The following is a 19089-nucleotide window of genomic DNA, read 5'->3' as shown; positions in this document are numbered from 1 at the left end:
TGGACTGATAGAGTAATTCAGCACAGGAACAGGCTCTTCCATGCAACTCATTCATCAAGTAATTTCTCTGGCAACAGGTTTCATACACTCACCTCCTTCTGCATGAAGAAGTTGCTCTTCAGGTGTCTGTTAGATTTTTCCCTTCATGTCTTCAACCTATGTCTCAAGACTGTATACACCACTGAAGGATAAGTTCTCCGTCTCCTGTGATGCTGTGTTTCTCAGTGAGTAACCAGCATTTTTCTATATGTTGAATAATTTAAATTATAAAGACTCATTGCAAGTACTTTGTTATGGATTAAACATCTGACAGATGTGAGTGGGTAAAACATCAGAGGTTTTGGGCTGTATTTTGTGATTTGAACCATTTATTTTTGTTTCTATTTCCATTTATTCATTTAAATGGACTCACACCACATTCCTTTTTGCACAATTCTGCTCAACGTAGATTTTATTTTACAAGAAATTATAAAATAATTGAATATATTTTAATAACATTACAACTCAAGATGATACACTACTTAATGCACCAGCTCATTTTTGGATAATTGAATATTGATGCGTATCATGAGTTAATACTTTTAAACTTAATAAAGCAAAAAGCTCGACTGGCACGCACATGCAGAAGAACATAGTAAATACAAAGGCGATCGATTATGTTTTCATCACATTATACACAGAACGTTGCAGAAAAATGAAGAGACATGATTATCGTGCACTTAACCTATATATACACATAATGCATTAGTCCACTTTAAATCAGGGATGGATGTTTTATGGAAGATGAAATGACAATTATTTATTCTACTTGTGTATTCTCAGATCACATCACCATCAGAACAATGAATGAAACAATCTGTCCTAAGAAAACGAAGGATCAAACAAATTCCACAATACGCTCTAACAATATTTAACTGACTGTTGTGCATTTTTTGTACCTTCAGCAATCTCCGATCTAGGTTGCTAACTTACAGAATTATGCAATTAGAATTAGAATTTGAAGGATTTTGAGTGGGACTTGGAGTGGGACTTGGAGTGGGACGTGGAGTGGGACTTGGAGTGGGACTTGGAGTGGGACGTGGAGTGGGACGTGGAGTGGGACTCGGAGTGGGACGTGGAGTGGGACGTGGAGTGGGACTCGGAGTGGGACTCGGAGTGGGGCTCGGAGTGGGGCTCGGAGTGGGACTCGGAGTGGGACTCGGAGTGGGGCTCGGAGTGGGGCTCGGACCGCCAAACGAATTGGAATCTGATGTGGAATTAGAGGTCTGATCTTGAGTACGATTCCACATGGGAATACTTGTTTGCCTTGGGGCTACAGGTATAGCACAATGAAAAGAATACTCAGATGATTCAGTGCAAATTGCCTTTGTGTTAAGGCAGGCAAAGCAAAATTCCACATGGCATCTGATGCACACGACATATTTGCACATATCTTGATGTTCTATAAGCAAACCACAAGTGGGACAAGCACGGATTATAGGACAATTTTGAATATTGCTGTAAGGTAAAGTTTTTGTGGCACAATTTTTCAAGGCTTCCAGCTGGATATTAATGCATCCTTCATTGTCACATCTATCAGAGCGTGGAGCTGGGCCTTTCCACTTCTTCATACATTGCCAGCAAAATTCAAAAGGGATTCCATCGATGGCCGTGCAGATTGAACAAGTCACTGATATGTTCGTCTCATCTTTCCGTTCCACATAACTCCCACACCTCGGACACTAAACAAAGACAGATGATGAAATTAGTAATTAAGGACATACACTTCTGATAATACACTGTATATAATAATGTAATCTTAGTTTTTAAAAGTGCTTCTTCAAAATTAAAGTTATGGCATCTCCTGTATTGATCATTTTTGATGTTCCACACAAATTAAAAGTTTGCTGTAATTTCCACATGAAATCATTATCACAGTAACAATATCTAGATCCCCGACCCCCCCAGAAGTGTTACACCTAATCAGTTGGCTAAGTACTAAACACACTGAGAAATTTCTGGAGTGATATTTATCTGATGATTAATTCTTTGATCAAATGGGTTTATACCACAGTCACGGAGTGAGACAGTGTTTCCCCTTACATTGATTTACAGCGGAATCACATCTTTGAGTCACAGAGTCATTGATTGATACAGCACATAAACTGGCCCTTTGGTCCAACTGCTCCGTGCAAACCAATCCATCCGTCTGAACTGATCGCATTTCAGAATCACGTTCAATATCACCGGCATGTGTCATGAAATTTGTAGTCTCTGCAGCAGCAGTAACATGCAATAAATAATAACATTGAGAAAACTATGAATTACAGTATATATATATAAAAAATCATCATTATCATCATGTGCCACACTCTGCCAGAGCCTTGCCAACCACTTTCTTCCACTGTGATCTGTCGACAGACAAGCCTCTTGCATCTCTGGCAGTGAGGCTGGTCCACCTCTTGATGTTGTTCATCCAGGTTGTCCTCTGTCTGCCTCGGAAGCAGCTTCCTTCTGCTCTGCCTTCAAGCACAGTGCGTTCCAGTGTGTCATCAGTTCTTCAGATGTGTCCAAAATAGCGAACTTTCCTTTGGATAACGGTTTCCAGAAGTATTGGTTTTGTGCCAGTTTTTTCTAGGATGAAATTGTTGGATCTCCTTTAAATGTATGATACCCTGAGGATCTGTCTGAATGTCCACATCTCAAATGCTGTCAACTTCTTTTCATCAGCTGCTTTAAGGGTCCATGTTTCACAGCCATATATGGTTAATGGCCAGACGAGGCTCTTGAGGAGGCATATCTTGGTGTCAGTGCTCACAGATCTATCTTTCCAGATGTTCCAGAGTTTGGTAGTGCTTGTGCGTGCCATTGCTAGCCTTCACCTTATTTCCTTGCTGCATTCGTTTGTGTCATTTAGTCCTGCACCAAAGTATATGATGGAGGACACTTGTTCGATCTTGTTGTTTCTGATGTAGGTGTCAGCTTGAATTGCTTATCACCATAACTTTGGTCTTTTTTATTAAATAGTTAAATTAAATAAGTAGGAAAAAATAAAAATAAAAAAGTAGTGAGGTAGAGATCATGGGTTCAATGCCCATTCAGAAATTGGATGACAGAGGGGAAGCTGTTCCTGAACCATTGAGTGTGTGCCTTCAGGCTCATGAACCTCCATGATGGTAGCAATGAGACGGGGGCATGTTCTCGGTGATGGAGATCCTGAATGATGGATGCTGCCTTTTTGAGGCATCACTCCATTGAGATGTCCCGGATGCTACAGAGGCTAGTGCTCACAATGGAGCTGACTAAGTTCACAACTTCGTGCAGCTTCTTTTGATCCTGTGCAGTAGCACCCCACCATACCAGACAGAGAAGCTCATTTGACAGACGGCTTCAGACAATGACCACCATCATTGTCAGTTATGCCACAGAGAGGTTTGGAATGGAGGAGGGAAAGACCACCAGATCTCAATACACTATGAACCACAGGGCAGCCCAGATCCACCAACTGCGCCAAGAGCTCCGGTCCCTGGTACGGCAGTTCAAGGTAGCAATGCAGGAGAAGAAACCTCCCCCGGATGAGCTCCGGAACATCTGGCAGAAGAATCTAATGACCCTGCATGGAGCAGAATGGCACAGGGGGCGAGGGAGAGAAAGAGCCAGGAAGCAAACTGCCTTTATAGCCAATCTGTTTGATTTTACAAAACAGCTCCTAGGGCATAAACACAGTGGCCGCCTTGTGTGCTCTAAGGAAGAGGTAGACCATTTCCTTCATAACATCCTGAGCGACCCTGCAAGGGAGCAAGAGCCGGGCCTCCACATTAGCACATGATTTGGACTTAAGTTAGGGAGATTTGCGTAGTGTCAGCCTCACTCTCTCTTCCCAATTCCCATCTGCATCCAGTGGCAAGACAAGAGTCGAGACGACTGGAGATGGGACTAGGCGCAGTGGATGACCAGGACGTCTTCTGTGTCTTGTCCTGCTCTACACATTCCACGACGCTTGCAGAGACCGCCTTCTTGACTGTTGGACCTTCCACTGGTCTCTTCCGCCCAATCCGCTGGAGTCTGTCTTCACATGCTGGGATAGACAATTCCCTATCTCACTGAGGGTTTGAGACCCATCGGCTACCCTCACCTGCTTTAGCCGGCTTGTCGAAGTCGTTGCCCGGAGTGTGGCTGCTGTCGCATGCAAACAGCTACAGGGAGCCACAGGTGAGAGCTGAGTGCTAGGTGGGGACCAAAGGTGGACTAACTGCCTTGAAAGGGACACGACATGTTCCCCCCACCAGAGGTGCTACCCCTCCCTGACACCCCATACAGAGCCCTTACAAGCCAACCACTCCCCATAGTGGAGTTTGATGTGAGGGAGCCCACCTGGAAGGAAGACCAGGAGGTTGTGTCTTCAGCCAGAGCCAGTTCTGCGTCAGGACCCAGCGGAGTAACCTACAAGGTACAAGCACTGCCCAGAGCTTCGCAATATTCTTTGGAAGATCCTGCGAGTGATCTGGCGCAAGGGCACAGTGGCAGACCAGTGGAGGTACGCAGAGGGGTTCTGGATCCCTAAGGAGGAAAATTCATCGAACCTGGAGCAGTTCAGATCTATCTCGCTGCTTAGTGTGAAAGGGAAAATCTTCTTTAGTGTCTTGTCCCACCGGATAACAGACTTTCTCTTCAGTGCAGAAGGGTGGAATTCCCGGAGTGCCTGGGTGCATGGAACACACTGGAGTAGTCACCCAACTGATCAGGGAGGCGCACACGGGGAAGGGAGAGCTGGTCATGCTTTGGCTAGACCTCGCCAATGCATATGGGTCAATACCCACAAACTGGTGGAGTTTACACTGGACTAACATCATGTTCCCAGAAAGATCGAGGACCTCATCATGAACTACCATGGGAACTTCAGACTGAGTCACTTCTGGAGCTATGACATCAGGCTGGCATAGGCTGGAGAAGGGGATTATAACTGTGTGCACAATCTCCGTTATTCTCTTTGCCCTTGCCATGAATATGATGGTCAAGGCAGCTGAGGCAGAGCGTACAGGCCTGCTGACCAAGTGTTCAGCAGCCCCGATCAGAGCCTTTATGGATGACATCACTGTCACGACAACATCAGTTCCTGGCAGCAGGTGGATCCCCCAGGGCCTGGAAAAGCTCATCGCATGGGCAAGGATGAGCTTCAAACCAGCTAAATCCAGCTCCATGGTGTTGAAGAAGGGCAAAGTGGTGGACAAGTTTTGTTTTATCTTGGATAGCACTACAATTCCATCTATCATCCAGAAGCCAGTCAAGAGCTTGGGGAAGGTTTTTTGACTATAGCCTCAGAGATGCAGCTGTCATCCAATCAGCTTCCAAGGAGCTTGAGAGCTGGCTCACCACGGTGGACAGGTCAGGCCTACCTGGAAGGTTCAAAGCCTGGATTTACCAGCATGGCATCCTACCCCGAATCCTATGGCCACTGCTGGTATACGAGGTGCCTGTGACAACTGTGGAGTTGCTGGAGAGGAAGGTCAGTAACTACCTTCAAAGGTGGAGGGGCTTACCTCGTAGTCTGAGCAGCGCAGCACTGTACGGACGGTGCAATAAGCAGCGACTTCCCTTCAGCAGCCTGGATGAGGAGTTCAGGGTTCCCCGCACAAGAGAGGTGTTGCAGTACAGGGATTCCAAGGACCGTAAAGTGGCAGCAGCAGGCATCCAGGTATGGATGGGCGGGAAGTGGAAGGCACAGGGAGGGCTGGTGGTAGCAGAGTCCTGGCTGAGACACAGGGCTCTGGTGGGAACAGTGTCAACTGGGCGAGCGGGGCTGGGCTCCATTTCACAACCTCGCTATGACAAGGCCAAAGGCAAGGACAGATGCCAACTAGTCCAGGAGGAAGTGTGGGCTGGTGTTGAAGAGGAGAGGAATAGCAGGATGGTGGGCATGCAGCAGCAGGGAGCATGGACATGGTGGGAAGGTGCGCTGGAGCGGAAAATCTCCGGGTTTGACATCTGGCAGGCAGAACCCCAGCACATTAAATTTATGATCCAGGCTGTCTATGATGTCTTGCCAAGCCCTGCAAACCTCCATGTCTGGGGCAAGAGCGATACACCAGCATGTCATCTCTGTCCAGGAAGAGGATCACTGGAGCACATCCTTAGCCCTGAAGCCTTGGGGGGAGGTCGCTACTGGTGGCATCATGACCAGGTGCTGGAGGCAGTGGCAGAGAGCATTGCGATGGCCATTACCACCAGCAAACAGAGTGGTCAGAGGAAGAACATCTCCTTTGTCAGAGCCGGAGCACAGCCCCTACATCAGCCCAGACCAGCATCATCATCGGGCCTGCTTAGCACCACAGCAGACTGGCTGCTTCAAGTTGACCTGGGGAGGCAGCTGAAGTTTCCCGACTAAATACCAACAACTTTACTGAGGCCAGATGTGGTCCTTTCTTCAATGTCCTAGAAGCAGGTTGTCCTCATCGAGTTGACAGTCCCCTGGGAGGACCGCATTGAGGAGGCAAATGAGCGGAAGCGGGCCAAGTACCAGGAGCTGGTGGAGCAGTGCTGGAGGCAAGGCTGGAGGACTTGCTGCGAGCCCATTGGAGTAGGGTGCAGGGGTTTTGCCGGCCGCTCACTCTGCAGAGTCTACACCCTACTTGGCATCACTGGGTCTGGCAAGAGGAAAGCTATCAGGACCATCACAGAGGCCGCTGAGAGAGCCTCCAGATGGCTGTGGATCAGGAGGGGTGATCCGTGGGCCAGTGCTGCTGGGACACAAGCTGGGGTCTGATCAACCTCAGCGGGGTCGCCTGGGTGAGGGTGTATGATGTTGAAAGACTCGAAACACCCAACGATCCCAGGTTACATCACTGATGATGTGTTCCAGCGCATCCGCAGGATGTATCTCAGGATCACATGGAGAAAACCATGAATTACTGTAAATACATACATATATATATATATATAAAATAAGTAGGGAAAAAATAAAAATAAAAAAGTAGCGAGGTAGAGTTCATGGGTTCTATGTCCATTCAGAAACTAGATGACAGAGGGGAAGAAGCTGTTCCTGAACCACTGAGTGTGTGTTTCAGGTTCATGTACCTCCGTGATGGTAGCAATGAGATGGGGTACGTTCTAGGTGATGGAGATCCTGAATGATGGATGCTGCCTTTTTGAGGCATCACTCCATTAAGATGTCCTGGATGCCACAGAGGCTAGTGCTCACAATGGAACTAACTAAGTTCACAACTTGCTGCAGTTTCTTTTGATCCTGTGCAGTAGCACCTCATCATACCAGACAGAGACGCTCATTTGCTTGTGTTTGATCCATATGTCTCTAAATCCTTCCTGTTCTTGGTTCATCGTGTGTGCTGATCTCCACAATATAAAGTAAGGAATGGTATATATCTTATTTCCAACAACCTAGGAAAGAAGAGTCTTATGCTGTGGCTCAGAAGAGAATGGAGGAGAAGAGGAATGCAGTATTGATCGGGGATTCCATTAGACAGGAGATCCTGTGGACACCATAGAGACACCTAGATGGTATAATGCATCCCGGGTGCCAGGGTCAGGCCATTTCAGCTTGGGTCCATGGCATTCTAAAGGGGGTGTGGAAGCAGCCTTGATCCATATTGGCACCAATAACATTGATAAGAAAAGGGAGGAGGTCCTGAAGAGAGAATTTAGGGAGCTAGATAGAAAGCTGAAAAGCAGGACCTCCAGGGTATTAATCTGTGGATTGCTGTCTGTGCCACGGGCCAGTGAGAGTAAAATACAAATTATTGAAGGTAAGTAATATTTTCATTCTACCAACAATTTCAGAATCAGAATCAGAATCAGGTTTATTATCACTGGCATGTGTCGTGAAATTTATTAACTTAGCGGCAGCAGTTCAGTGTAATACATAATATAGAAGAAGAAAAATAATAATAAATAAATAAATGAATCAATTACAGTCTACGTATATTAATAATATATATTGAAAAAGTGAGTTAGTGTTCAAGGGTTCAACGTTCATTTAGGAATCAGAGGGCAGAGGGGAAGAAGCTATTCCTGAATCACTGAGTGTGTGCCTTCAGGCTTCTGTACCTCCTACCTGATGGTAGCAGTGAGAAAAGGACATGCCCTGGGTGCTGGAGGCCCTTAATAATGGACACTGCCTTTCTGAGACACCACTACTTGAAGCTGTCCTGAGTACTTTGTAGGCTGGTACCAAAGATGGAGCCGACTAAATTTCCGACCCTCTGCAGTAGCCCCACCCCCACCCCCCCATCGGCCGACCCCCATTACCTGTCAGAATGCTCTCCACGGTACATCTACAGAAGTTTTTGACTGTTTCTGTTGACATACCAAATCTCTTCAAACTCCTAATGAAGTATAGTTGCTATCTTGCCTTCTTTATAGCTGCATCAATATGTTGGGGCCAGGTTAGGTTCTCAGAGATCCTGACACCCAGGAACTTGAAACTTCTCACTCTCTCCACTTCTGATCTCTCTATGATGATTAGTTCATGTTCCTTTGTCTTACCCTTCCTGGAGTCCACAATCAGCTCTTTCGTCTTATTGGCATTGGGTGCAAGGTTGTTGCTGCGACACCACTCCACTGAAAAGTTCATGGATCCTGTATCTTGTCTAACCTGATGCAGCGTCAGAGAACGATCTATCAAATCTACATACTGTGAATTCCACAAACTCCTTCTGACAGAATTCATGCAGAATCCATTGTTAGAACATAACTGGAACTTTCACATTCACGACCACCAATAAAAAAAATGTTGACAAATCTTTGTTGAACTATTGGCAAGAATTAACAGTCTAGAAGCGATACAATACCTGGATGTGTATGGTCCACATATAAAGCTTAAACACAAGAGTTTCTGCAGATGCTGGAATTCCAGAGCAACACACAAAATGCTGGAGGAACTCAGCAGGTCAGGAGGCTATGGAAATGAATAAACAGTCAACTTTTTCGGTCAAGACTCTTCTTCAAGACTGGAAAGGAAGGGAAAGACGCCAGAATAAAAAGGTGGGGGAAGGGAAGAAGGACTAGCTAGAAGGTGACAGGTGAAGTCAGGTGAGTGGCAAAGGTAAAGGCCTGGAGAAGAAGGGATCTGATAGCAGAGGAGAGTGGACCAGGAGAGAAAGGGAAGTAGAAGTGGGCACCAGGAGGAAGTGATAGGCAGGTGAGGAGAGGTCAGAGGTTGGAGTGGGATATAGAAGAAGAGGAGCGTTTGACAGTTTTGGGCCTGTACTCACTGGAATTTAGAAGAATGCGGGGGAATCTCATTGAAATGTTGAAAGGACTAGATAGGGTGGATGTGGAGAGGATGTTTCCTCAGGTGGGGTTATCTAGAACTCGAAGGCACAGCCTCAAAATCAAGGGGTGACCCTTTGGGACAGAGTTAAGGAGGAATACTTTTAGCCAGAGAATAGTAAATCTGTGGAATGTTTTGCCACAGACTGGTGGAAGCCAAGTCTATGCATATATGTAAGGTAGATGATGATCATCTTCTGATCAGTCAAGGGATCAAAGGATATGGCGAGGAGGCAGATAGATGGGGGTTTGAGTGGGATCCGCATTCAGCCATGATGGAATGGCAGAGCAGTCTCAATGGGCTGAATGGCCTTATTCTGCTCCTTTATCTTATGGTCTTTGGTCTGAGAGGCAAGGGTGAGGGAAAAAATTTACCGGAAGGAGAAATCGATGTTCATGCCATCAGGATGGAGACAGAACATGAGTTCTTAGTCCTCCACCTGAGAGCAGCCTCATCGTGACAAAAGAGGAGGCCATGGACCAACATGTTGGAACATGAATGGGGATAGGAATTGAAGTGTTTGGTCAAGGGGAAATTCTGCTTTTGGTGGTGGAGAAGAGGTGCACAACAAAGTTGTCCCCCAATTTCCATCAGGTCTCATCAATGTACAGAAGGCCACATTGAGATCGCTGAGTACAATAGACGCAGGTGAAGTTTCCACACTTAGTCAGACTGCTGAGGGCCCTGAATGGAGGTAAGGGATGTGAATGAGGAGGAGGATGCTTCACATTTTTGTCGTGCGCCAGGATATGTGCCAGGAGGGAGGTCAGGGGGGAGGTTAGAATGGCCACGGGAATCAAAGAGGGAGTTATCCCTGTGGAAAGTAGAGAGTGGGGTTAGAGGTAAAGATGTGCTGGGGTAGTATTGAAGATGGTGGAAATTGTGAAGAATAATAGGTGAGGCCAAGAGGAATTCTAACCCTGTTCAGAAGTGGGTGTCTGGAAGAGGAAGAGATGCAGGTGAGGGCAGCATCAATGGTAGAGGAAGGGAAATCCCATTCTTTGAAGAAGGAGGACATCTCTGATGTCCAGGAAAGGAAAGCCTCATCCTGGAACAAATACAGTGGAAATGAAGGAACTGAGAAAAGAGAACAGCATTTTTACAGGAGACAGGTGAGAAGAGAGATAGTCAAGATAGCTGTGGAAATTGGTAGGTTTATAAAATTTGTGGGGAGATAGCTTGTATCCAGGGATGGAGAAAGAGAGATCGAGAAAGGAGAGAGGTGTCAGCAATGGATGAACTGAACTTAAGGGCAGGTTGGAAGTTGGAGGCAAAGTTGATGAAATTGACAAGCTCAGCATGGGCGTTGGAAGGAGCACCAATGCAGTCATCAAAGTATCACAGGAAGAGTTGGGGAACATTACGAGGGAAGGCTGGGAACATGGAGTATTTCACATAGCCATTGAAAGGGCAGGCATAGCTGGGACCCATGCAGTTGCCCGTAGTTACCCCTTGAGTTTGGAGAGATTGGGTGGAGCCAAAGAAGAAACTGTTTAGGGTGAGGGTGGTGGTGGAGGCAAAATGGTTGGGTCTTCTTTTGCAGAAAAATTTAAGGCCTTCTTGATGGGGGAGTAGAGTGTATAGCCGTCCATGGTGAAAATAAGGCGGTTGGGGCCAGGGAATTGAAAGTTGTTGAAGAGATCAAGAGCATGTGAAGTGTTGTGGATGTAGCTGGGATGGGACTGAACCAAGTGGGATGGAATGGAGTCGAGGTATGCAGACATGAGTTCTGTGGGGCAGGAGCAGGCAGAGACAATAGGACTACTCTCAGATTTATGGATTTTGGGTGGGAGCTTGAAACAAGCAGTGCAGGGTAAGGGAAGTTTGAGTTTTCCAGAGTTGATGAGGTTAGTGATGGTGTTGGCTACAATTTTTTGATGGACCAGAGTGGAGTCCTGCCTACGGGGCTCTGCAAGGTAGAGGTTCATCTGATACACGACAACAGTCTAAAAACCATTTGTTTGTGGGTTTGATGAGAAAGTTCTTATTCTCCAGCTCTTTACCTTTTCCACTCATCTGAGTTCATCTATCATCTTCTAGCAAGTCCTCCTTCCACTCCATCCACGTTTTTATTCTGGTGTCCTCACCCTTCCTTTCCAATCCTGAAGAAGGGCCTCAACCCAAAACACGGACTGTTTCCTCATTTTCACATAAAGAGCTTGTCAGTTTATTTCATGTCAGCCCCTCAGTGTATCCTCATTTCTTCATGTACTCATCCACCTTCCTCACCTTCTTTGCAATTGTTCTCAGTTACGACATATTTTTCTCCAGCTTCTCCTGAATTCCAGGTGGAATTTCTTGATGAAAGCTCTATGTTAAGGCATCTAAAATTGTATTCTTCTACAAGTGAAAATATCTTTTCTACATTGATCATTTAAAATCTCCTTATAATTTTAAACACTCTGATCAGGTAATCTCTCAGTTCTCTTTTGCAGAAAAATGGTCAATTAACCTATTCATTGTTATAGTCTTTGGGAAACCCTTGTGAGAACCCTGGCTTATTATGTTGAAACTTCTGTTATATAGTGGCTCCTTTTTAAAACATCGCCTCTCAGCCTCCCTGAATATTACCTCATTCTTCAGACTCTCACACCATCCCAAGCTTCACAGCTTTCTCAAATCCAGTAATGACCACTATTTATTAGCAGTTAGTTAGATGCCAGTCCTGCTTTACCTGTTTGTATTCACAGTAACTTGAAGCAGCGAGAGTGACAAGCCTCTCTTCAAAAAGCTGCCGTTCCTCAACAGAGAGCAATGCGTGTCTGCACACCTCCATGTAGGACCATTCCTCTCCACATCCTTCATTTGTCTCATCTATTAATGCAGGGCAGTGGAATTTGAAATGACCCTGGAAAAGACATTGAAAAATATTGTAAAGCATTCCCATTTAAAAAGTGGATTGAGCATGAGATATAACAGAAAGGATTGTTTGTGATATCCACCTGACTTATACGGATCCGACACCATTCCGTGAGTGAAATGGGATCCACAGCATGTCCACAGGACATTTCCACTCTGTAAACGTTTGGGTCATCATCTCCTGCAACAGAGCATTTTGTTGGAATTACTACAGAATTTGTTTCAGGTGCTAAGTATACAACAACAACAAATTCTTGAACAGTGCTTTCATTAAAAGTATTTGCTTGGATAAAACAAAATAAAATGGTTCAATAAATTTGATCTGATTGGTAAAGAGACTACCAGAAATGTGAGTGAAGAAAGGAACAGATTTTCCAATGGTTACAAAACATATATTTGATTTTAAGGAGCTCTGGGCTGTTTTCTGTTATAGAACATAGAAAAGTACATAACAGGAAAAGGCTCATTGGTACATTATGTCTGCACCAACCATGAAGCCAGATTAAACAAATCCCATCTGCTTGCACAGGATCTGTGTTCTGCCAAACTCTTCCAGTTCATGTGTCTGTTTAAGTTCTTCTTCAATACTGCTACATATCTCTTTCTATCACCTCCACAGCAGCACGTTCCAAACATCTGCTAATTTCTGTGTTCTCCCTAAGGTATCCAAGGGATTTAAACAAAGGCAATGTAATAGTATCACCTTAAATTTAGTGTTTATATTTCTGAAAACATTAGAAGTAAGAACCATTTGATTAAGGTTATTTTGATTTGAAAGTCCTTTCAAATTATTAATAGTGACTGGCATGTCAAATTATTTCTGCCAAAATTAGGCCAAGAAAACACAAACACGAGGAAATCTGCAGATGCTGGAATTTCAAACAACACACATAAAAGTTGCTGGTGAACGCAGCAAGCCAGGCAGCATCGCTAGGAAGAGGTACAGTCGATGTTTCCGGCCAAGACCCTTCGTCAGGACGTCTTGACGAAGGGTCTCAGCCGGAAATGTCAACTGTACCTCTTCCTAGAGATGAGGCCTGGCCTGCTGTGTTCACCAGCAACTTTTATGTGTGTTCCAAGAAAACACAATATCTTTCTGTATATATGCTGACTAGATCTCAACACCCCACTTTTCAGGCAAACCCAACTCCCCTGATAGTATTCTAGGGACCCTCTTTCCTTCCAGGGTCTCACGTGGTTGTGTCCTCTTGCCATTCAGTGCGCCAAAACCCTACAGGTCATATCTGCTTCACTGGAAGAGACCATTGTATTGATAGTTGGGACATGAGTTTGGAGTGTCAGAGCTGTTATATGATGTATTCCTACCTGAAAGTAATATTTGTAGAACACTGATATCTTAGCAACATTGTTGAATTCCCATCAAATATGGCAGACTTTCCTGGCAAATCCTGTGTCATAGGTCCGTCATGTAGGATATGGGACTGGAACTTTCCTGGGCTGAAGATTATAGTTAAGAAGCCACACCTTACCCAAAGGGACAGACTTTTGAACTTCGTTGCAAACCATAACTGGCAGCTCAAACCCAACAGGCTTTCAATTTTACATTCAAAGAAAAAGAACACAAGATGTAGTACAGTAGGATACCACAGTCACAAGAGGGAAGAGCAACTCAGCATAAATTAACAATGTTAAATTAACAACTTGGAGTACTGTGCTGACTTGGAGTACTGTGCTCAGTCCTGGTCACTTCACTACAGGAAGGATGTGGAAGCCATAGAAAGGGTGCAGAGGAGATTTACAAGGAAGTTGCCTGGATTGGGGAGCATGCCCTATGAGAATAGGTTGAGTGAACTCGGCCTTTTCTCCTTGGAGCGATGGAGGATGAGACGTGACCTGATAGAGGTGTACAAGATGATGAGAGGCATTGATCGTGTGGATAGTCAGAGGCTTTTTCCCAGGGCTGAAATAGTTGCCACAAGAGGACACAGGTTTAAGATGCCGGGGAGTTAGTACAGAGGAGATGTCAGGTGTTAAGTTTTTTTACGCAGAGAGTGGTGAGTGCGTGGAATGGGCTGCCGGCAATGGTGGTAGAGGCAGATACGATAGGATCTTTTAAGAGACTTTTGGATAGGTACATGGAGCTTAGAAAAATAGAGAGTTATAGGTAAGCCTAGTAATTTCTAAGTTAGGGACATGTTCGGCACGACTTTGTGGGCCGAAGGGCCTGTATTGTGCTGTAGGTTTTCTATGTTTCTACATTTGATTGCTAATCCACAGAACAGCAAGTGCAAGTAACAAAAAGAAAATACACACAAATTAGAAGTGATTATAACAGTAAACAATTGTTGGCCTAATACTTCACGGTGTACATAAATTACTTATGGGTTAAAGGTAAAAGGTAATTTTGTTTCAACGAAAGAATATGGTCTGTTTTCAATGGAATGATGGGGTAGTAAATTTGCTGATGACACAAAAGGTTGGGGGTGTTGTGAATCATGTGGAGGGCTGTCAGAGGTTACAGCAGAACATCGATAGGATGCAAAACTGGGCTGAAAAGTGGCAGATGGAGTTCAACCCAGATAAGTGTGAGGTAGTTCATTTTGGTAGGTCAAATATGATGGCAGAATATAGTATTAATGGTAAGACTCTTGGCAGTCTGGAGGTACAAAGTGATCTTGGGGTCCGAGTCCATAGGACACTCAAGTTGAAGGCATACAGTGCTTTGGCCTTCATCAACCGTAGGATTGAGTTTAAGAGCTGAGCGGTAATGTTACAGCTATATAGGACCCTGGTCAGACCCCACTTGAAGTACTGTGCTCAGTTTGGTCACCTCACTACAGGAAGGATGTGGAAACAATAGAAAAGGTGCAGAGGAGATTTACAAGGATGCCAAGGAAATTTTTAAAGGTTTAAAAAATTTTAAAGATAAAGCATCTGCTGATCACAAAGAAGCAGATAAATTCATGAGTAAGTTTGCAAAGATCATTGCTGATGAAAACATAACACAAGAAGTCTACAATAAGTTCCCTGGCCCCCACCACTTTATTTTCACTATGGATATCCAGTCCCTATATACCTCCATCCCCCACCATGAAAGTCTCAAACCTCTCCACTTCTTTTTGGATTCCAGACCTAACCAGTTCCCCTCTACCACCACCCTCCTCCGTCTAGCGGAATTAGTCCTTACTCTTAATAATTTCTCCTTTGGCTCCTCCCACTTCCTCCAAACTAAAGGTGTAGCTATGGGCACCCATATGGGTCCCAGCTGTGCCTGCCTTTTTTGTTGGCTTAGTGGAACAATCCTGTTCCAACCCTATACTGGTATCTGCCCCCTCTTTTCCTTTGCTACATCGACGACTGCATTGGTGCTGCTTCCTGCACGCATGCTGAGCTCGTCGACTTCAGTAACTTTGCCTCCAACTTTCACCCTGCCCTCAAGTTTACCTGGTCCATTTCCGACACATCCCTCCCCTTTCTTGATCTTTCTGTCTATCTCTGGAGACAGCTTATCTACTGATGTCTACTATAAGCCTACAGACTCTCACAGCTACCCGGACAATTCCTCTTCTCACCCTGTCTCTTGCAAAAATGCCATTCCCTTCTCGCAATTCCTCTGTCTCCGCCACATCTGCTCTCAGGATGAGGCTTTTCATTCCAGGATGAAGGAGATGTCCTCCTTTTTTAAAGAAAGGGACTTCCCTTCCTCCACCATCAACTCTGCTCTCAAATGCATCTCTCCCATTTCACGCACATCTGCTCTCACCCCATCCTCCTGCCACCCCACTAGGAATAGCGCTCCCCTTGTCCTCACCTACCACCCCACCAGCATAATTCTCTGTAATTTCCACCACCTCCAACAGGATCCCACCACTAAGCACATCTCTCCTTCCCCCACCCCTCTGCTTTCCACAGGGATTGCTCCCTACACATCTCCTTTGTCCATATGTATCCCCCATCCCTCCCCACTGATCTCCCTCCCGGCACTTATCCTTGTAAGCAGAACAAGTGCTACACATGCCCTTACACTTCCTCCCTCACCACCATTCAGGGCCCCAGACAGTCCTTCCAGGTGAGGCGACACTTTGCCTGTGAGTTGGCTGGGGTGATATACTGCGTCCGGTGCTCCCGATGTGGCCTTCTATATATTGGCGAGACCCGACGCAGGCTGGGAAACCATTTCGCTGAACACGTAAGCTCTGTCCGCCAGAGAAAGCAGGATCTCCCATTGGCCACAAATTTTAATTCCACGTCCCATTCCCATTCTGATATGTCTATCCACGGCCTCCTCTACTGTAAAGATGAAGCCACACTCAGGTTGGCCCACCTCCCCCTGGTACCCCATCCGTTATTTATTTATTTATTTATACACACACAAAAAACACACACACACACACACATTCTTTTTCTCTCTCTCCTTTTTCTCCCTCTGTCCCTCTCACTATACTCCTTGCCCAGCCGCTGGGCTTCCCCTTTCTTTCTCCCTTGGCCTCCCATCCCATGATCCTTTCATATCCCTTTTGCCAATCAACTTTCCAACTCTTGGCTTCATCCCTCCCCCTCCTGTCTTCTCCTATCATTTCGGATCTCCTCCTCCCCCTCCCACTTTCAAATCTCTTACTATCTCTTCTTTCAGTTAGTCCTGACGAAGGATCTCGGCCCGAAACGTCGACTGTACCTCTTCCTAGAGATGCTGCCTGGCCTGCTGCGTTCACCAGCAATTTTTATGCGCGTTGCTTGAAATTCCAGCATCTGCAGATTTCCTCGTGTTTGCGCTCAGATGACTTAGAATGCACTGGAAGCAGCTCAGGGAATGTATACTGAACTAATGCCCGGAACTAGCAGATAGTCCTTTGAAGAGACTATGGTTTGTATGTACTGAGTTTGCTGGAGCATGTGAGAGGGACATAATTTAAATGTAAAAAATCCTGAAAGATCTTGACAGGATGTTGTGGCAGAATCGAGAACTGGTGCGGGAGTGGAGGGGTGGAGGGTGGTTACTGTTTAAAAATCAGCGTTGCCCGCTAAACACAGAAAAAAATGTAAAAATATATACTATATTTTTCAAAGTCTTTCGAATTCTCTTCACAGAAGCGTACTGGTATCAAAATCTTTGAATAGTTTAAGGCAAATTTAAATAGGTTCTTAGCAAATGAATGGTTAAAAGAATACCGCCGGTAGATGGAAGTGGGAAATTGTAGTAACGATTTTTTTTTGCGTGGCAAACCAAAAATAGTTCAAATATATAAAAAAAACTTTATGGAGTATTATTCAGAGATCTCCAGACACGCCAACATCTCACTATCCAAGTTTACCTAACCAGGTCCGGCCTAATCTAGCGATCCCTTTCCATCCTGGGACCTCGACCAGCCGAAGGCCCACTTAGAATCGCCCGTACGCTTTCAGCCCCAGCGGCACCGTAAATCTGGGATGACTACAACTTGTGCACAGGCACTAGAGTGAGTTTGCCCACCCAAACTCGACGTTGGGGGTCAGTCCTTACTTTAATCATGCTGCGATGTATATTTACCTGTGATCCCGTCCGGTCGCTTAACAAATTTCAATCCGTTGTAAACGTAATCGCGGTTCATTCCTCCGCAGTTGTTCCTATCCGATGCACCTGCACAACAGGGGAGTTTTTGTCGATCAGAAACTACGATTGTAGGTTACGCCAAACGAGTGCAGTGAAATTTAAACCCTTTGACCACTTCCTCGAAAAGGAGGCGGTTTATTTTGTTAACTTTCTTCCGGGTGCAATTTGTCTCCGAATTATCACTTTTCCTCGTGTTTAACGTTTTATTTGGACACTTCTTGTTGTTCTGTTAAAAATACGGCCCCCAGGAAAGTTTGCCCTGTTTTATGCCCTTCTCTCCCAGAGATATCCCAACATTATGTCCATTTCTGACATTGACTTGCTAACCTCGTTCCCCTAGTTGGTTCACGAAACATTGAACAGCCCAGCCCTTCAGCTGGAGTTCCGTAAAGCAAGTGAAACTAAATTCCGTTCATTTTAATGGACCTTCACGGGTATTGCAGCAGCAATCGAAGTTGCTGAGACCAAAATGGGAAAGATCTATCAAGTGTGCGTCATTGGTTTGAGAGGCGAAAGAATTATGGTTGATATATCGGAGTCGGAAGATGAATTTAATGCAATGAAGATCGTTACCTTTAAAAAAATGCTGATAACCAAAATGCCATCTTTATTAGGTACTTGAATAACATATCATGTCAGTTTCTAAATTGGTTAGATAGACTAACCAGGAAGTTGACAATGGGCAGCTAGATATTCCGAGTAGCTTCGCCGGTCGAGGCGGCATTGTTTACTTTGAATTCAGTTTCTCGAGTCAATGCTGAACTTCAGTATGTTTAGTTTTCATATTTATTAATCAGGGTTGGTTAATGGTTCGCTCTTTTCTCAATTTCTCTCTTTTTAAGGTGTCGTGAATGTGGATGCTCTGCGCCTGAATTTCAGCGACAAGCAACTAGAAAACGAGAAATCATTCTCCCATTACCAGATCAGGGACAAATCCACAATACTCGTCATAACAGAACTAGTTGGAGGAGCAGTAGAATAGAAGATTGAAAATGCACACTGAAGAAGATTTGAACTGCAGTGACCTGTGTTTATATCGCCTGTGATATGATTCAGTGACATGAGACGCAATCGTGGCTTTAATGTGTGTATATAAGCTAGTGATTACAAAAGTAGATTTGGTTTATATTCTGATGAAGGATCTGGGCCCAAAACGTCGACTATTTACTCCTTTCCATAGATGCAGCCTGGCCTGCTGATTTCCTCCAGCAGTTTGAGTGCATTGATTGGTATACCTTCTGTGTATATGTTGACCTTAGTAATGAGAAATTGGGTTCAATTGAACGCTTCATGCTTCGTGTAGAAGAGACAGAAGAGAGCGCAGAGGGTGGGATCTGGAGCAATACGGGGACTGGATGTGGGGTGGGTTGGAGGAATGTAGCGAATCAGGCAGCGTCAATGGAAGGGAATGAAC

General features: G+C 45.1%; 1 protein-coding gene across 1 annotated transcript; it reads right to left on the bottom strand.

Annotated features, from left to right (window-relative positions):
• Positions 1 to 363: 363 nt before the first annotated feature.
• Positions 364 to 18019, bottom strand: LOC134345379 (protein TsetseEP-like). Its single transcript, XM_063045935.1, has 5 exons — positions 18003 to 18019; positions 17613 to 17702; positions 12208 to 12305; positions 11940 to 12113; positions 364 to 1721 (listed from the first exon to the last, which is right to left on the bottom strand). Exons 2-5 carry the CDS (start codon positions 17671 to 17673, stop codon positions 969 to 971), a joined length of 1086 nt encoding a protein of 361 aa, XP_062902005.1. The 5' UTR covers positions 17674 to 17702; positions 18003 to 18019; the 3' UTR covers positions 364 to 968.
• Between the last annotated feature and the right edge of the window lie 1070 nt (positions 18020 to 19089).

Source organism: Mobula hypostoma, chromosome 4 (genome assembly GCF_963921235.1).
Source record: "Mobula hypostoma chromosome 4, sMobHyp1.1, whole genome shotgun sequence".
NCBI lineage: Eukaryota > Metazoa > Chordata > Chondrichthyes > Myliobatiformes > Myliobatidae > Mobula > Mobula hypostoma.
The sequence above is the reverse complement of the archived record's forward strand: the minus strand, read 5'-3'. Positions and strand labels throughout refer to the sequence as shown.

Coding starts and splice junctions, on each gene's coding strand:
- LOC134345379 (XM_063045935.1), bottom strand. CDS start 17,673: ATGAACCGCGATTACGTTTACAACGGATTGAAATTTGTTAAGCGACCG. Junction 12,114..12,207: donor GTCGGATCCGTATAAGTCAG/GTGGATATCACA, acceptor TGTCTTTTCCAG/GGTCATTTCAAATTCCACTG. Junction 1,722..11,939: donor GTTACTGTGAATACAAACAG/GTAAAGCAGGAC, acceptor GTCTTTGTTTAG/TGTCCGAGGTGTGGGAGTTA.